The sequence below is a fragment of the Equus quagga genome, chromosome 16, assembly GCF_021613505.1.
Source record: "Equus quagga isolate Etosha38 chromosome 16, UCLA_HA_Equagga_1.0, whole genome shotgun sequence".
NCBI classification, from domain to species: Eukaryota; Metazoa; Chordata; class Mammalia; order Perissodactyla; family Equidae; genus Equus; species Equus quagga.
This window is the reverse complement of record NC_060282.1, coordinates 42,870,182-42,890,567: the sequence shown is the minus strand read 5'-3', so window position 1 is coordinate 42,890,567 and position 20,386 is coordinate 42,870,182. Positions and strand designations below refer to the sequence as shown.

At 36.9% G+C, this 20,386-nt stretch overlaps 1 protein-coding gene across 4 annotated transcripts in view; it reads right to left on the bottom strand.

Annotated features, from left to right (window-relative positions):
* Positions 1–9,089: 9,089 nt before the first annotated feature.
* Positions 9,090–20,386, bottom strand: part of RAD54B (RAD54 homolog B) — a 112,881-nt gene continuing 101,584 nt past the window's right edge. For all 4 annotated transcript variants that reach the window (XM_046642713.1, XM_046642711.1, XM_046642712.1 and 1 more), the window contains 4 exons: positions 17,470–17,731; positions 15,891–15,957; positions 15,502–15,702; positions 9,090–11,622 (listed from right to left, as the gene is read on the bottom strand). In XM_046642713.1, coding sequence (XP_046498669.1) covers positions 11,405–11,622; positions 15,502–15,702; positions 15,891–15,957; positions 17,470–17,731 — 748 coding nt within the window. In that variant the 3' untranslated portion in view covers positions 9,090–11,404. The remainder of the gene's footprint in view (positions 11,623–15,501; positions 15,703–15,890; positions 15,958–17,469; positions 17,732–20,386) is intronic.

Sequence of the window (20,386 nt, the reverse complement as noted above, 5' to 3'; positions counted from 1 at the left end):
AAAAGAAATCAAAATGATACTAGACTTCTCAACAGCAAGGTGGGAATTAGAAGACAATGTAGCAATGATTTGAACATTTCGAGGGGAATGATTTTAAATGTAGACTGTTACACATAACACCTCAGCAGTTCCTACCAAGAGATATTGTCACTGTGAAGTTCCTGGGTTCCAGGGATTGAGATGTCTATCATGCTAAAACTTTTTGGCGTAAAGCCCTTTTTCAAGGAGCTGACTGTGATATAAAAGTCAGTTCAGGGAACAGCCCAGTGGCATAGTGGTTAAGTTCGTGTGCTCCGCTTCGGCAGCCTGGGGTTCGCAGGTTTGGATCCTGGGCAAGGATCTACACACTGCTCATGAAGCTATGCTATGGCAGCATCACAAATACACAATAGAGGAAGATTGACAATAGGTGTTAGCTCAGGGCCAATCTTCCTCACCAAAAAAAAGGTTCAGAGTTCATCTTTTAGTGTAAATTTATAAGGATTCATAAATTAAACACTAAGCATTTTCTAATACTCCTGATCTACTTGAAGTAGGTTTTTTTTATTTACTGGTATATGTGCTGTTTCCTCCTTAGCACACTCAGAATGACTCTGGGCTTTGTTCTCCCAGTTAATCTGGTAGGGGATCTTCTTCTCTGTAATCACTCATGACATGATTTGTAATAACAGAGCCAAGACTAAAATCCACATCTCTAGACTTAAAATTTTGAAGGTAGTACACTAAATGTTCTCATTATTAGATATATAACAAAAACTGGAAACGCTCATGGGGTGTCGCTAGGCGTTATGTACAAAGTTAAACTAAAGAACTAGTAGGGAGCTGAAGTATTATTATATGATTAATAGTACTATCTTAATAGATACTCTGCCCTAGAGAAACTCTGTTAGCAATGTCTGTTTCTGAATGCCTAAAGGGCAGACAAGTTATGTCAAAATATGTAACTTCCATTTTGAGTTACGTCCTTAACTTTATCTTTCTCTATTACTACAGAAGGAAATATCCTAACAGGAGATTCTATACTCTTCTTCAAATTATGTTTTTAAATGTTACTTTTAAAAATTTCAAAGCCTATTAGGTGAATTTCTTTCAATTTATTAGCAACTTAATAAAAAATCTACACACATCCCACTTATATGAAGTAAAAGTATTTTGATATCTTTGACACTTTAAAAAACTTTATAATTTTTAAAATCCAGTAAGAGGCATCACTAGTATATTTTAACGTTCTTTTCTCATCTCTCCAGTTCAGGATAATTTGGAATATAATTGCTTTAGCAATGCTTTTGAAAGCTGTAGATGTCCTACCTCTCCCTTTCTCCAGAGAGCCCAGTCTAGTTCTACACAATGGAGAAGCTCAAGAACAAGCACAGGTAGGTAAGAAGAGTCACCCCCATTAAAACGTAACCAATCTTGAATGTCCATCAGCTAGGGAATAGATAAGTAATGGGTTTAATCATAAAATGGAATATCATAGTGCAGCTAAAATGAATCATCTCAGGCTACATTTATCAGTATGGGCTAAACAATCTCAAAACTGTAACTGCATGAAAACAAGTTAGGCACAGAATTGTACCATTTATATAAAATTTTTCAATAAAAGGGCAAGTATTAAATATAAACATGAAGTCCACGTGCAAAAACATGCATGACATTATATTTGTGGCTACTGCTTGTTTCTGAGAAGAGGGGTTAAGGTGTGCCTGTGGGAGAGCGTGTTAACTATAATTGTACATTTTGTTGTTTTTAAAAAGAAGGAATCCGAAGTAAATACAGCCATATGTTAACATCTTCCAAAGTGCTTCTTTGTTTTTGAAATTTTTCACTATTCAAAATGAATATTTTAATTAAACAATCAAACAATATTTCTTATCTTCTCTACAAGACACCTTGGACCAGTCTTGTCAAATTCATAAATCATACAAATTTACATCTGCAAAAAAAGCACAGCAATGAGCAAGATCCAGTGTGCTACAATGACATTTTAATATAAGAGTAAGCTAAATTTTGTCAAAATGTTAAATAATCATGCCATTAAATTATCTTTCAAAACTGTGAAACAAAGGTGTTGACTGATTCAAAATTATTATTGTAAAACTTAACTGATGCTGCAAAACTGAAGTGACAGGTATTGCTGGTCTTTATGAATAAACACAGAATATAGGACTGTGAAAACAATGCAAAGTTGTCCAAGATTCCCAGCAAAACAGCTCAATGTACTAATGAATTTCTTTCAACAATTTCTAAGCTACTCAAATACTGCGAATGCAGAGGCAGTTTCTTTGGAATAGCAGCCTCCTTTTTTAATTATTATAATTTAATAATTCTATAGTAATACACTAAGAGATGAAATGAAAACAGAATATGATGGGGTCTTTGCCCAGGAGGGTCACCGTACAAATTTCTGCTGAGCTGCACATATAACTGAAAAACAATCATTTTCCTAAACAAAGAAGCACATAAAAAGGCAAAAAAAGACAATCACTGAAGAGCACCTTCAAAGCTCAATGAATTCACGTGAGCATCTTACATAAAAAGTTGCCCTAAAGGGTGACAAAGCAAAACGGAGAAGCTGGAGAAATTCTGCCACGGTAACAAATTCAGTATCCATAAGCATCAAAACTGTGAGATGCTTGGGGCTGGCTCCGTGGCCGAGTGGTTAAGTTCGCGCGCTCCGCTGCAGGCGGCCCAGTGTTTCGTTGGTTCGAATCCTGGGCGCGGACATGACACTGCTCATCAAACCACGCTGAGGCGGCGTCCCACATACCACAACTAGAAGGACCCACAACCAAGAATATACAACTATGTACCGGGGGGGCTTTGGGGAGAAAAAGGAAAAAATAAAATCTTTAAAAAAAAAAAACTGTGAGATGCTTATGTTGCATTTGGCCTAGGAAAGATCTGAGTGAAAATATACAACACTGCTTTTAGACAAACGACTTATTCATGCGAAACAGGCACTAAATCCACATAAAATGCCGCAAGATTATTCCACAGCAATCCTGTTCATCTTATTTCTATGAAGTTTCAAAGTACCATATACAGGTTTAAATAAAATATCCAACTTTAAACTGCATGGAAAATAAACATCTCATTATTTTCTCTAAATTGAATAATCGAAAAGGTACACTGACAGCTAAATAATAACTATGAAGACACTCAGGGTTCCTTGGCCACCTCCTTCCAAATACTTCTGCAAGTGTATGTATACAAAGGCCAAAGAAAAACTTTGACTCAATGAATAAGCTATATCCTGAAACAAAAATATTCCATAATACTAATATCCAGATTATGTAAATTAGGCTAGACTCTGAGAGTGGCCTGTTTCCGATTATATATAAAACATGAGCACGATTTATATCAAGAAGCCACAAAGACCTAAGATTAGAAAGGTTTCATTTACTAAATTCGACTTTTCAGGCTCAAGTGTGGCTCACAGATGAAGGCTGAAAACCTCCCCTGAGGACTTTTATACAGCACGCAAGGGAGCCTGCTGCTTAAGCCAAGAGTCTTGAGTGCATTTTTGCCCTGAACAGGTGATAATTAGCCTAATTAACAGGCTAGATCCTCGTTAACTAGTTGGAAAAGAAATTTAACCTCACTCATGCCAAAGCCTGTCATTTTAAAACCCCTTAATATATCATTCAGATTCTAAAAGCTGAGAAATATATTTTCTGACCCTTTCAATTCAATCCAAAAGTTGAAAAGCTTTGTGTCAAATTTACTTCTGGGAGGAGTATTAAGCAAAATATTAATCCCAGGTTCCTTAGTTTACTCAGAACCAAGAGAATGACTCATTCTAAAGAAAAACATTCAGGGATTACAAGGACTATGCCCTCAAAGATTTGAATTCATCCTTCAAAATCTCATTCCCATGAAAGTTTTCTTTGTCAGAGACCATAAACTCTGGCCTACCCAAAACCATCCTATTAAGTTTGGTTAGAATCTTCCCCACTCCAGTGCATGCGCTGTATCCAGTACTCACCAGCACAACAGTATCTTAGATCAAGGGTTGGGAAAGGCTCTGTGTAAAGGACAGTAAATATTTTCTACTTGGTGGGCCACCAAGTCTTTGATGCAACTACTCAACTCTGCCTTTGTCGCACAGAAGTAGCCACAGCCAGTAAACAAATGAGTGTGGCTGTGTTCCAATAAAACTTTATATACAAAAACAGGCACTGGGCCTGATCTAGCCTGCAGGCCATAGCTTGCAATCCCTGGCTTAGCTGGTCAGTCACGTCCTTCCACAAAAGCACCCTGATCCACACAGGGTAAAAGGACTGAAGTCGACACTGCTTTCAAACAAAGGTCCACAAAGCCCCCTTCTCAGGGTCTGAGAAGCTGGTTTAGTCCTGAAATAGTTCATGTTTCCTGCAGGGTTTTAAAGCGCCAGCATGAGAAGAACAGGTGGAAGGAATTATACTGCATATGAGACCCATTCCAGTCGCAGGCTGCCCTGTCCTTTTCAAACCACCCCCTTTCAAGTGTATCGTAGAGCTGGAGGGCTTGGAAAGTTGAAACAATTTTAACTAGCCATAGAAGTCAAGTCCTGGAGAACAAGACATATATTAAATTGCCACAATCCTCTAGTCTGGACTAAATGAAATTTTATCGCTTCAGGTTAGGTAAGAAAACTCCGGATTTATGTAAGGAAGGTTAAAATAGCAGTTACAAATAAAGGACTAATATTACTGCTTAAAGACCATATAGAGAGAATTTCTTTTAAATCATTGCTCTTACTGATATAAATAATTTGAGCTAAAACAGCAAAATGCATTTCAAACCCCATTTACAACTTCATCCCAGATACCTTGACTAATGTTAAGTCTTTGGACATTTCAACACAAACCTAACAATCTTCAAATTATAATAGTTCAGCTACTTCTATATCAATTGATCAATTAAAAAATGTATTGAAATCAATGTTAGTCTAGCAATAATCCTTGCTATGTACAAAACTATAAAATGAAAGACACATATGCCTCCCCAAAAGGAGCCTATGACTCCAGGGTCAACCCTGATGTCAGTGAAATAGAACACAAAAGCACCACACTATGGTGGACTTCTTAAAAAAGCTTTAAAAGATGTTTAGAAAAAACATCCATGAATAAAGACTGAAATAGTTGGAAAAAGCTTCACAAACGAGGTGGGCCTTCAAGAGAGCCTGACAGGACAGAGCCGACCTAAATAACGGAGGCAGCAGGCAACGACAAGCTTGGACGCAGAGACAGGCAGAGGCGGGTCAGGTGGTGCGTATGAGCAGGGAGCCAGTCATCGTAACTGGGGGTAGGGAGGTGGGGAGCATGCTGCATAGAAGGAAGAAATAAAGTTGTATAATTTAAATAGTCACATTAAAATGGCCCTGATAATCAGATAGAGGAATTTGGCTTTGATATGACAAAAGGAACCACCAGCCCATTCTTTGTTTTCTTTTCCCCCTTTTTCTCTCTCTTCAGTGCTCACTTTTCACAATTATTTGATTAGAATTTTCTAAGGAGCCAAATGTGGCTTCATCATTCATGAGTGCCCATGATCGCACAGATAGAGTATGCATGCAAGCCACAAACAGGCACAAGTCTGGAAAAAACCTACCATAACAATGCCCACATCTGAGATTTATGATGAGCTCTTTTATATTTCGCCAAATAACACACAACCTTCCAGAAACATGTTGGCTCTAACAAAGATTGCTATGCTTCAAGCTATATACCTATAGATGCTATAAAAACATTATTTCAGAGCTGAGTACCTCAGACTAGATCATTTACATGTCAATGGAAAAACGTTTTACTAAGTTTTCAGATGACTCTCATCAGTTACAGTATTAGAATTGATTAACAAATATAAATAAGATAGATTTTACCAATGAGACCAAAAACAGGCTTACAAAAACAAGTAAAGCATTAATAAAAAAAATCAACTACAAAATCAACTGGTTATTTTCCTTTAAATTTTAATATATTAAAATTAAACACAACTGATATATTAATGGAAGCTGACAATGAACAAAAACTTGTCCCACTTCAGACTTGTCATAGTCCCACTCATCAAGAAACCATGATTTGTACAAAATTTATAAACGTAATAGTAATGCCTTTATATTACACTGTTATGATATTATGCCAAGAAAATGTTTCATTAACATTACTGTATAAAATTTTACTAGGACAAATATATATTATAGAAAAACATCATACATCTGTACAGAATAGATGATTCCAAACCCCTTTGCTAATAAAGCTGATAGTTTCATATGGACAATATTGCTCAGTTCCTGGTACGCCATGGGCTCAGAAATAATATTTGGGGTCAGATACTCATGGTGCTGAAACAAGAGAAGCTAATAAGTGTCTGGCCTTGGGCAGCCTCTCTGAGCCTCAGTAGGACCATGTAATTTTTATTCCTGGTGTGTACTTATGTCAATATTTCTAAAAATACTGGGCACAGGACATCTGTTCATTTTGCATCACGGTCTAGATTACTGGTGCCCTATAAATAGTAAATCAAGAGAATTATCTATTATTTCACAGCTGTTTAAAACAGCAACAATAAGAAAGCCATAGTTTCCTACTTTGATTCCTTGCCAGCAATCCCTGCCAGCTCCAACTCTCCAATAAAGACCTATCAGCGTACTTTAAAGAGTAGTTGTTTCCTCAACAAAATTAATAAGCTGAAGACAATATGACTGATCATAAGTAGTGCCTGGGTTACACCTCTAATATAGGAGGTTTAAGTCTCTTAAAGCCCTGTTAGAACCAGTAACTGACATGAGTGTATTTAACTCTCTGACCTTGAGCACTAGTTAAGACAGTAGTAAACCATTAAATGGATGGATAGGCTGTCGGGAAGTTGAGTTCTGCAGATCAGAGCTGCTCACATTTTAATTCATCATTAGTGAGTCAGTCTTAATGAGAACATGATTAAAATGTATTTACATTGTCATTTAGAGCAAGAACATTTTCAAGTGAAGATGTGTCAAAGGTCTATTTGTGTAATTATAAATGAATTATGTGTGTGACTCAATTGTTATTGCCCTTTGCACCGACAGCTTTGGTCAGCTCGTGCAGCAGACTGATAGAAATCATGGAAGCAAAAAGGGACGTCTGTATGCTGCAAGAAGGCAAGAAAAAATTGCTGGCTCTGCTTTCTTCAGTGTCCAGCACAGCTCTATGCTCAGCAGTTAGCTTAAAAAATACCTTAAAACTGAGATCTATGAGCAAAGAATCTGATCATGGCAGTTAAAGAAGAAAAAGAGGTAAAGTACCTCATTCGTTCATTCTCCTACTTAAAAGCAGCTGTTTTGTGCCAGAGACCATCCAAGGTCCTGAGATACTAGGATGAAATAAAAGATAATATCCCTGTCCTCGAAGAATTTAGCCTATGGGAGAGGGAGCCAGGTAAATAAGCAGTTACAGACAATAAGTTAAGTACTACAAAGCAGAGCTATGGACTGGGAGTACAGAAAAGGGAAAAAAGAAGGGAATTCTTATAAATTGAGCATCTGCCACAGAAAAGGTGCTATACATCTGCAAGCCAAATGTTAACTGGCTACCCTTTAACCGTTGGATTAATTGAGTTTGAACTCTCACAAATCCCTGGCCTGTTAGAATCCAAAGCCTTCCTCAGTTCCCAAGGGTTTACCATCATCTGCTTCTCAACCTCTGGGCTCCTGTGTCATGCATGCTGCCTTTGTCCCATGTCACATGGATCCCCGCAGGAAACTCAGCGTCTATTCTGAAATTTCAGCAAGATTTCACAGTGGGGGACAGAGGAAGGGAGAGTTGCTTCCCACATTACTTACAAACAATCAAATGGAGAACAACCGTAATTCAAATACCCTCCCTGGTTCCCATCACTAGGAGTCTCTCTTACCTAACCCAGTCCCAGCATCCCTCCATATTCTCATTTTTCTCTCTCCTCACCCTTCCCTCTCAAACTGCCTCCAAAATGCCAAATTTTTCTCCCTCTATAACACTTTAACACCAAGCAATACCCAAGGTCTTGAGAGGCTCACTCAAGTTTTAATAGGGTGTTTTTCCAAACAAAGACTAAGAGGAATTCTGATGCAAGCAACCAAGATAATATTTCTCTACCTCATTAGCCATATATTATTTCATTCAAGTTTTGCAACTACCCTTGGACATATCGTTGAACAGATGGGGAAACTCAGTTCATCTAAGACAATACTAACTCTATCTCGTACATTAATAATGCACACAAGGCACTCAGCATTTAGAAGACAGTAATAAACACATAATAAATGTTAGCCATTATTATTTGTATCACTATGAGATTTAGTTGTTTTATCTTTTTTCTAGCTACGTTTACTACCTAGGTAATATCATCCAATCTTTTGACTTTATTAAATACCACCTATATGCTGACAAATCCCAAATGTATCTCCAGCCTTGAATAATGCTTCTGAACTCATCTCATATACCAAACTGCTTATTTGACCTCTCCACTGGATATCTAATAGGCATATCAAACTGGATATAATCAAAACTGTAACAATTCACTGCTACCACTTGGGCTAAATCACCAACACCTGTTGACTGGATTATTGCAATAGACTCCTGATTTCATTGCTTCCACTCCACGTTCCATCATAGTCTATTCTCATCACAAGCAACTCAGATCATGTCTTTCCTTGGCTCAAATTCCAACGGTTTTCCATCTGCCTCAGAGTAAAAGTGAAAGCTCTCAAAATGGTCTTCAATGCCCCATTACATTTGCTCTCCCCCACCACCATCACCTCTTTGACCTCATCTTTTACCATCTTCTTAGTCTCTCCACAATGGCCTCTGGCTGTTTCTCAAACACGTTCATCTGTCTCAAGACCTTTGCACTTGAGATTGCTTCTGTCTCGTACATTTTTCCCAGAGAATGTTATGGTTCTCAATCCCTCACTTTTTTTAGGTCTCTGCATAAATCCACCCTATATAAACAGCAATCCCCTGGGGCTGGCCCTGTGGAGTAGTGTTTAAGTTGGGTGTGTTCCACTTTGGCAACCCAGGTTCACAAGCTCTGATCCTGGGCACGGACCTACACCCTAGTCAGCCATGCTGTGGCAGAGACCCACATTCAAAATACAGGAAGATTAGCAAAGATGTTAGCTCAGAGAGAATCTTCCTCGGGGAAAAATAAAAAAATCAATGCCCGTCTCCACTTTGTTTAATACTTCCCTTATTCTGCTTATCTTTCTTCATAGCACTTATCATCATGTGCCATATTACATATGTGTATATGTATATACAAATGATATATAATATGTATGTATATGGTGCCAAAATGAAAGCACCACGAGGACAAAGGCTTTGCCTGTTTTATTCATTGTTGTATGCATGACCCCTAGAACAATGTCTGACATGTACTAGGTACTCAACAAATATTTGTGGAATGACAAATGAATTTAATCATTTAATCAAAATTTAATGAAGGCAACAGTCTCAAGAAGGAAGTGTTCACCACTACCTGATGTGAACAGAGGTCAAGATAAATATTGAAAAGAGTTCACTGTATTTGTCAACTAGCCTGTCACTGGGATAGAGGCCTTGAGTGTTGGGGGATAGAGGCCAACAGCTTTGGGTTGACAGTGACCAGAAAGTGGGAAAGGGAGACATTAAGAATAGTACTCTCTTGAAAATGGATAGTGGTGATGGTTGCACAATATCATGAACGTAAAAATAGTAATTCATTTTGGCATCGTCTATTTTTTAAATATGGCATAAAGCAAAACATACTTTCTTTTAACTTTCATATTATCACCTCATTCCATTAAATGATTATTCTGCCAACAAGTATTTATACTTGGATGCCATCAATTATAGTTATTAAAATGTTTTTCCTCAGTAATTCCCCTGTGGATAGTGTCTTAGGTCAGGTTCCCTGGAAACCAGACTGAGGCAGATTTGCATGCAGGTAGTTTGTTGGGAAGTGCTCTTAGGAACAACAACTGTAACAGAGGGAGAGAAGCAGGACTGGACAGAGAGAAGCTGGACTGCAAGGAAGCTGCAACAAAGGCCTGGAGCTCTGGAGCTGAAATGGTCCTTTAGAGTTGTCCCAAACTGAGGCAAGGGAGCTGGGTCTTTCTACCTTGCATCAACAAATCACTGCATGCCAGCCAGCCTCGGGGGGGAGCGTAACCCTAGGTGAGGCAGCTCCTTTCAGCAGAGGGTTATTTTTAGGGAGAGATTTGGCCATGAGTGGTCCTAGGCAACTCTCCCGGCAGCTGAGGGAAATGAGCATTGTGGTCCTGAAGAGGGCAAGCTGGGCCACACACTCTAACATCCACTATAGTTAAGACAGACAATAAAGGTGCTAGTCCCTTATCATTTTTTTTTAAAGGATTTTACACCTGAGAATAACATGATGCAAGATATATACTGAAAGAAGTTTCGTATGTAAAGCTTCCTGTATGGGGCCTATACAACGGGCCAAGAAACACCAATTTTGCTTATTATTAGTTGACTACTTCCTCACTGACAAATTTGATCCCAAACTGCCTGTTCATGAATCCTATATATGTACAACTGCTCAGGTAAGGCACTACAAATCTAAAGAATTCAGATTTGATGATATATAATTGAGTCTTTATTCAACACCTCAAGACGATGTTCAGTCTAAAAGAAATTTTCCTAAATGGAAGGAAAAGCTGATTACAGAAGCCTCAACTGGAGATTAAAAGAGCAACTCCTTTTTCTTTGCAGACTTCAGTCTTCTAAAGCTTGCTTTGCATATTAAAACTCTCTTTTTAATGTCAAAAATTACTCCAGACAACTCCTGACATGATGGTGGTGGAACCACGATTCCATATACAAACAATGTCTGCCAGACCTAGGCTTCCAGTCTCCCGCGTCTGAGGTCCCAAAGGAGGAACTAGTGCCTTGAAGCGTCTAAGAACCCTTCCTCTGCTGCCCCACCGACTGACCCTTCTCACTCAAACTGCCCTGCAGCAACTGTTCGATCCAACATCTTCATTTGCGATCCTAGTCTCCCTTGAGCTGTACTTTAAATTTATCAGGTTTTTCAACTGTCTCACAGATCTATGTCTAATATTCCTAATCAGATTCGATTTCCCAAAGACAGAGACTAGGTATTTTACCTTTTTATATTCCTTATGAAACTTCTTTAGTAGGTACTTAATAAAGGTGCATTAACTATTGAATTATTAATAAACAATTATAGAATAACAGAAGTATGTCTTTAATGTTTCAAATTTAAGAATATACACAAAACTTTAAACAACTCAAACCGTTTTCCTTATTGTATCAAAACTATGATACATTTGCAACAACCTATAGTATAATTAAAATGATTCTATTAGTTTTCAAAAATTACATTTAATTACTATGTTAATATTTTTATAAAGGTGAGTAAGGGCATGTCATAAAGTAACCTCTCATTATATAGCAGTAGTTTGATTGGTTATATTCTGAAAAAAGAATGACACATTTTCTCTTATTCTTTCAAGAAAAGGATCTGTAAGACTTAAATGATCTCCAGAAAAATGCTTCCATTGCTTCAGCTGTGCCATGGAGAGAGGTTTCAGGGAGTGAGACTTCTGTGGATGTGGACCAAGCTGACAACTTCTAGAGATAGGGAATTTTTCCAATGCATCACCTGAAATAAGTAAAACAATGAGAAACTCCTTAGACCAATTAATATTGTACTATATACAATACTTTTTTTACTTTATAAGTTTATGTGATTTACTACATTTGATCACTATAGTTCAAGTTAAAATAATTCAATTAATTCATTCCTTCTACAAATATTTATAAATTATTTACTACATGCTGATTTAAGCACTGGGGACAAGAATGATGAACAAAAATAGGCATGGTCTCTGATTTCAAGGACCTCATGGTCTTGTGGGAGAGATACATTAAATGAATAATCATCCAGAGATGTATTACAGGTCTACAATTACTATCTAAAGCCTTTGAGGCCAGATATGTTTCCAAATTCAGAATATAACTGGAACAATCTGGGACAGCACTCCATAATTAAACTCATTATTATTCTGCAACAATTCAAATGAACAGTCTTATGAAATAGGTTAAAGATTATTGATAAGTTCACATCAATTCAGCTAAGGTTTCTGCCACCAAATAAGTTTGTTGCAATTTTATGAAAAAAAAACAAAAAACTTTTGGTCTTTCAAACTTTCTGGATTTCAAAATTGAAGATAAGGGACTGTCAAGCTGTATTACAAACAGAGGTTAAGAGTACGAAGTTAAGATACAGGGGACTATGAGCACATATAACAAGAGAAGCTGACCTGTTTTATTAAGATCTGAAGGATGAGAAGGCAAGAACTAGATGGTGAAGAGAGGCACAGCTTTCCAGGAGGACTTACAAAGGCTGTGAAAGAGAAGAGACATTTGGCACAGTTGAGGAACTGATAGGAGCCTAATGCAATTAGAGCAAAGGCCAAGAATAATGCAAGAAGAGAAGTTGAGTAATGTTAGGTGAAGCACCCTTTCAAGAGCTAAATTATGCAAAGCACTGTAAGCAAATCAAGAATAGCAGAGGATGGTAGTTATCTACTAAATCCATTTCCCTTTCCTCCAGGACATTTAGCCACATTTCCCAGCCTCCGTTACAGTTAGATGCAGCTCAGCAACAATCCTCCTCCCAAAAAAAAAAGAATTCTTAAAATTTTTTTTTCTGTTTTCTTTTTTGGTGAGGGAGATTTGCCCTGAGCTAACATCAATCTTCCTCTTTTTCTGCTTGAGGAAGATTAGCCCTGAGCTAACATCTGTGCCAATCTTCCTCTATTTTGGATGTGGGTTGCCTCCACAGCATGGCTGACAGTGGAGTAAGTCCGCACCCAGGATCTGAACCAGCAAACCTGGGCTGCCAAAGCAGAGCATGTGGAACTTTAACCACTTGGCCACAGGGCCAGCTTATATTCTTTTTAAATTTTATCACAACTAAAAAAAATTAAGTCTTTCCTCAATATCATCAAAATCCTGTCAATGTTCAACATCACTGACGTTTTAAGAGAAGAGATGACAAGAATGCTTTGAGAATCCAGACGACAGTAGAATGACACCCTGAAAGTACAGACCAAAAAAAAGCCTATCAACTAGAATTGTACATCCAGCAAAGACAGCATTTCAGAGAAAGAAAAAACACGTAAACTTTGAAAAATCAAAGATTGACAGAGTTAACCACTAACAGGCCCTTGTTGGAAAAAAAAACAGAACACAAAAAGACAGTAGAAACAAACCAAAATATGTCAATGATTATAATAAAGGTTAATAGACTAAATGCTCTAGTTAAAAGAGAACACCAGACTGGATAAAAAAGCCAGAGTAATATATTAAGTTAAGACAAAATGAAAGCAAAAGGCATTTAGAGATAAAGTAATCACTACATCGTAATAAAATAAACAAGAAAAAAAAAAACTTCACAAAGAAGATACAAAATATATAAAGCCAAAATTGGTTAACAGCAAGAATAAGAAGAAACTGACAAATTCATTGTCATATTGCAAGATTTTAACGTATTTCTTTCAATAACAGATATGTGTAACAAAGAGGTTAGGTTATTAATAGAAAAATAGGCAAATGATATGAGCAAATGGTTCACATAAAGAAATATAGTTCTTAAACATAGGAAAATATACTCAATTTCAACTTCACTCATAAGAGAAAACTAGACCAACATATTAATTTTTTACTATCAGACTGGCAAAAATCCAAACATTTGATAATCTACTAAACAGGCAAAGCTGTGAGGAAATAGCCATTTTAGCATAATATTAGTGGGGTATATATGATACAGCCCTCAATGGAGGGCATTTTAGCAATGTCTATCAAAACTACAAATGCACATATTCTCTGACCCAGTAACACTGATAATTTACCTTATAGATATATTTGAACATTGGGGAAAGATGTATGACTAAAGATGTACACTGACTGGAAAGAATCTAACTGTACATCGTGGGGTCAAATAAATTATGGAATATCCATACAATGGAGGATCATATAGCTGAGGGAAAAAAGAACGAGGAAACTCTTTCTATAATGACCTGGAAAGATCTGAAGACACACTATAAAGTGAAGAAGGTACAGAACTATACATATGCTACAATACCCTTTATTGGGGGGGAAACTGGGCAAGAATATATATTCGGAGTTCCTTGCACATGCATAAAAATACATCTAGAAGGATACACAAAAAACTAATAATGGTTTCTTAGGGGATAGTAGGGCTAGAAATTAGGCAGATGAGGGTATTGTGGGAAGAAGAGTTTTCACTATATGTATTCTATATTTTTAAATAGTTGAGCCATGTAAATATATTACGAATTTATAAGTTAAATTAGTAAATTTTTAAATCTGTAAAATAAGAAAAAATTGATTTGGTAACAGAAAATTTGGCTAACATAGCAGAACTCTAAGTAATTAAGAGAATATACATGATTTTCATGCACAAAAGAAACATTTACAAAGTGACCACATCCCAGGCCACACATCAGGTCTCTATAGTTACCAAAGAAACAGTATCATGCAGACCACATTTCTGACTACAGCACAGTAGCCAGAATTCAATAACAAAAACGAAAATACATTTTAAAAGATACTTCTAAATATCTCGTGAATTAAAGAAGAAATCACAATGGAAAATACAAAATATTCACAGCTGAATACTAAAAAGACTGTATATCAAAGTTATGAGCTTAAAGGAAAATTCATAGCCTTAAATATTTTTAGAAAAGAAGACTGAAAATGTTAAGCTAAGCATTCAACTTGAAAAATAAGAAAAAGAACATTAGATAAATACAAGGAAAGAGTAAGAGAAGGATGAGAGCAGAAATTAATAAAATGGAAAAAACATAACAGAGAGGATGAAATGTTGATTTATATAAAATATAAATTCTTCCATGTCAGTCTTGTACAGTCTAACATCTTAAACCTATCTCAGTGCAATTTATCAAGTGACTTCCAACTACTGGACATTGGTTGCTCAAGTCCTAGTCCTGACCCAGTTCCTATTTGAATGGTGTTAATTCCGGAGGGTTGATGTTTTCAGCTTCCTTAAGCAGTACTAGCAGTTCATCAAGTACTGAGAAGTATGGTGGCCCATGCTAACTGCCTTAGAAAGTATGACCCCATCATGAATGAGTTCTATACAAAATAAACAGACAGTAGGATTATTCTGTCAAGTGTATGTTAAAAACAGAAATAAGGATTAAAAACATTTTTCTAATTCTAAAGCCATTATACTAGGACTTGAAAGATTTTCCCAAATAAGTTAAATTTTTCACAACTGATTTCAGAAATAAGCAGCTAAGTTGAGAGAACTAATGAGGTTCTAATTAATATTTTCTCAAATATCCATCAGACAGTTGTTCTATGACCTGAGGTAAAAAGAAAACTAACACATGCAAATGAAAAATATTTTAGTTTTTCTGTATTTAAATATTTTCAACTGGTAAAGAGAGACAAATTAACTTTACCCTTGTAACAGAATTATACAACTAACCTGTATGATCTTTTCCTCCTGTACATTCACAGTCAAGCAGGTCATGAGTAACACAATGTGAACTTTCATGTAATGTGAATAAATTTTTAAGTTCCTCTACTGAAAACTGAGTATGTTCAGATGTCTTGGTTAGGTCTACAACTGCCCCAGAAAGATCTTGCTTACTGATCTGCCTTTGATAGATCTTTTCTTCTATTGTACCTGAAGAGAAAAGATTCATTAGATTTCCCTCAGATCTTTATGTCTGCTATTTTCATAGGATAAAACATGTTTATTAGCATACTAGTTAACAAAATAGCAATATTTTTGATATTGAAGCACAGATTAACAAAAAAAACTTTTAATTATTCAAAAGAAATACATTTTTTGTCACACTGAAGGGTTATTACCTGTGGTTAGAAGTCTGTAAATATGTACAGGATGTTTCTGACCATCTCTCCATACTCTAGACATTGCCTATAGCAAATAAATGAGAATTCTGAGAGTACAGTAAAAACTAATAGCTCTTTCCACATAAGCAATTTGCATTAATATATTCAAGATTAAGAAGTCTAGATTTTACTTATAGCTTTAAAAAATAAAGTGGAGGCATGTCCAAGCATTCCCCACTTCATATCTTTTTCCTGGGAAGAAAGGGATGGATGAACACTCACTGTGGTATTGTAAAATAACTGCCACGCAACTGTGAGAGAGTCTATGTGCATCAAAGAATGGGACAGTGAGTTTGGACAGCAAGAATGCAAAGAACCAAGTATAGCATGGGCATAGAGGGTTTATTCCCAATCTAAGTAGCTAATGATTCACCCCTAAAGAATCCCTAGGATACCAGCAATCAAGTCAGGCTCTAGGTAGATCCCTGTGGTTTCAGAATTTATTGATGATACTGTACAGTAAAAGGTTGATGTTCAAAGCCTGCACATTCCAAAGAATTGTCTGGTCTTCAACCAAGTCCTGGAAAATAAACTCTAAGCTCTTGGAATATCCTGCCTTATAAGAACATCTTAGTTTACCTGGGGCTTTGGGCCACACCCGATAGCTTATGGTAACAATGTGATTTTGGGAGGGCCTTGGGCCCATTTGACCTCTGGAGGGGTTGGAGACTGAGCAACTAGTCAGTTGCTTGAGTACTCCATATCTACATGACCAACCTCCAAGAAAAACTCTGGACACCAAGGCTCAAGTGAACTTCTCTGGTTGACAATATTCCATATGTGTTGTCTCTCATCAATGCTGGGAGAATTAAGTGTTATCCATACAACTCCAGAGTGAGAAGACAACTGGAAGCTTGTGTCTGGTCTCTTCTGGACTCCGCCCTATGTGCCTTTTTTACCTTTGCTGATTTTAGTCTGTATCTGTCCACTGTAATAAACTGTAACTAGGAGCATAGCTGTTTTCCTCAGTTCTGTGAGTCCTTCCAGTGAATCATCAAACCTGAGGGTTGTCTTCAAGTCCCCTAACACAGATACCAAATGAGATGCAAATCTATAGGTAGGAATCTCAACACACCTAAAGATGGACTACATTCTGAAGAAAACCAAAGGCTTCCTCTGAAATATTTTCTTAAATAAGCTAATATTACATCTTTACCATACCTTGCACAAACAGTGATCATAGCATCTATAACACTTTTTTGTCTTCCCCTGATTGTCATGAACACCCTGAAGGCACATCTGTGCAGTGAATTAGAGCTTGGAGACGCAGAGATTTGGGTTTGAATCCTTGCACTGCCTCTTACAAGCTAATATGATCTAGAACAAGCTTCCATATATTCATCTGAAAAATAGGGTTAATAATATCCACACCTGTAGGACTATTGCCAAGATTAAATAGACGTAAAGCACTTAGCAGAGTGCTTGATACAAAATAAGGGCTCAATATGAAACATCATCATCATCTTCATATCCCCAGAAGGCACTGTATCCCCAATAGGCATTCTATAATGTTTACTTAATGCATAAATAGTCCTACCTGGATATCAGTGGCTGGATTCCAATCAATATCATAGAGAATTAAGTGAGATCCTCCAATAAGGTTAAGTCCCACACCACCAGCTTTTGAGCTTAACAAAAAAATAAAATCAGAAGAGTATTTACTATTAAAGCTATCAACAATTTGCTGCCTTTGAGAGACTGGTGTTTGTCCATCAAGTCTTGTATAAGCATATCCATGACGCTTGCATACTTCTTGTAAAATATTCAAGGTTTGTGTGTAGTTGGATACCAACACCACCCTGTCAATCAAAAAGAAAGATTTTTTATATACAACTTAAAAGCAATATTAGATTTTTTTAATTGAAGGAAAATACCACAATAATATTATCACTTATATTTACAAAACATGCAACAATGACCTTGTACAATTAAAACACAGGTTCTCCTTCAAATTCAATTTTATAGTCAATATCTAAGAGATTTCCAGTATTAAGATAGTGGAGTAAAGACCTTTCTGCTTTCTTTACCTCTCTGAATTCACACTGAAAACAGCAGGAGAATGAGAAACAGAAATACAAACTCTATCTTCAATAAAACAAGGAGACATTCATATGTGAAAACAAGGAGTTATGGAATGGTGAACTGCTTATGAGTACAGAGAAAGTGAAAGCCAAGTGCCCAAAGAGGGAGATTCCAATAAGAAACAGTGCAGGTTCATTCACATCGTAGAATCTTGTTAAAGCCTCTCAGAAGTAAGGAGTTTAGACTGGAGCTATTGCAAGAGCACTGGTAAACAGAACCCAGGCCCTCCTCCTCTATAACCAGTGGACTTTTCTTTCTCAACTAGAATGTTTATGCTCTGGAGAAAGTAAACTAAAGAAACTTAACCAGGGCACTCTAGAAGGCAGGGATACAGCGACAAATCAAAATGAAAGTCTGGGGGCCAGGCCGGCGGCGCAGCGGTTAAGTTCGCACGTTACACTTCGGTGGCCCAGGGTTCGCCAGTTCGGATCCCGGGTGCGGACACAGCACCACTTGGTAAAGCCATGCTGTGGTAGGCATCCCACATATAAAGTAGAGGAAGATGGGCATGGATATTAGCTCAGGGCCAGCAAAACGAGGAGGATTGGCAGCAGTTAGCTCAGGGCTAATCTTCCTCAAAAAAAAAAAAACCCACAAAATGAAAGTCTGCATACTGGATGGTAAGATCTCAGCCCCTTTTTCTGCCAACTCATGTAATACCAGCAGGTAGGCATCCCTCTCACATCCTATCCCAAGAAAGATATTATTGGAAGAGTCATCTCTGGAATAATTTGAATGACCCCAGAGAAAAGGTCCACAGATAGGGAGTCCCCAGATAAAAAAGCCAGCTCGTTGTCTGATTACCCAGTGAGGGCCACCAGTCAATAAGCCCTGTCCATGCACACAGAGTGTGCCTTACTCACTGCCTCACTCTTAAATACGCATGGACACCAAGGATCACCAGCTTTTTGAGGTGAGCCTCCAACATGAAAATAGAAACCCAAACAAAAAAACAGAAAAGAAGAAACCTGAATAAAACAAAGCAACCAAGGAAACAGAAGATGACTTTAAGAAAATTAATATCCTCAAATAAGAGATAGCATTCATAAGAAGAGTAGGCAATAAAAAAGAACAATCAAGAAGAAGAAAAATATCTTACAAATTTAAAATGATAGCCAAAATAAACATTTAATAGGGGATATGGAGTATAATAATATGAGAGTTTGCCAGGAAATAGATTAAGAAGGAAAAATGATGAGCAATAGGAAAAAAAGAAACCAAAGGAATGAGAGAATCGATCCATGAGGCTCAACATCTGACTGACAGAAATTCCAAAGAAAACAAGAGAAAGAAATTGTTTTGAGAGAGAGAAAAATTTCCCAGACATGGGGTCTTCAGATTAAAAGGACCTACTAAAACATTCCCAGCATGATAAATGAAAACATGATCCATATTAAGGCACATCAAGATTATAATTCAAAAGGTAAGGAATGAAGAAAGGTTGCTAGAGCTTTCATGAAGAAAAAATAAGTTACATGCAAAGAACGGAAATCAGAAAGACATGAGACTTCTCAAAAGCAACTCTGAAAGTTAGAAGACATATAAAGCAATCCCTTCAAAACTCTAAGAGAATACTGTTTCAATTTAGAATTTTATAACTATGCAAGTTGTCAGTCAAGTGCCAGGGTAGAATAAAGACAGTTTCAGACAAGCAAGAAGTCAAAAAGATTTACCTCCCATCTTCTCTTTCTTAGGAAGTTACTGTAGGCAGTGCTATAGCAAAATGTGAAAGCCAGAAACAGGAGATTCAACACAGAAGAGAAGAAAAAGGAATTTCTAGGTAATGGTTATACAAAGTCCCAGGATGAAAGCCATGTAACAAGAATTAGAGAACAATCAGTTCAAATTGTAACAGGAGGGCAGAAGACTCCAAAAGAGAAGGCAAAGAAAATACAAACACACTTAAAGACTGATAGGAAAAATGTACTGAAAGGTACTGAAAGTTATAGGAAGACTTTGTAATATTCATAAAGAACAAAGCAATGAGAGGAAGGGTAAAAAAGCAATCAATACCTCAAAGAGGGGGAAAAGTTGTTCAAGAAAGGAAATGTAATCATGGCAAGATATCTGACTTAGCAGTGGACAACAATTTGTCATAATAACAGAAGTATTAAATATTAATTTAACCAGAATTCAGTGTAACTCTCTTGGAAGGATGGAAAGTGAGGGGAGATAGAAGAGTGCTAAGTTCTCATGAATCATAAAAGAAAGTCATTAGATAATGTCAAAAATGGATGAGATGAGTGATGTCAACAAGATGGACTAGAAAGCACCAGGTCCACTATGGAAACATTAAATAAACAACTGACAACTGACTAAAATAACTTATAGGAGCTCTGGAAATTAGTCAAAGATTTAGCAAACAAGCAAAT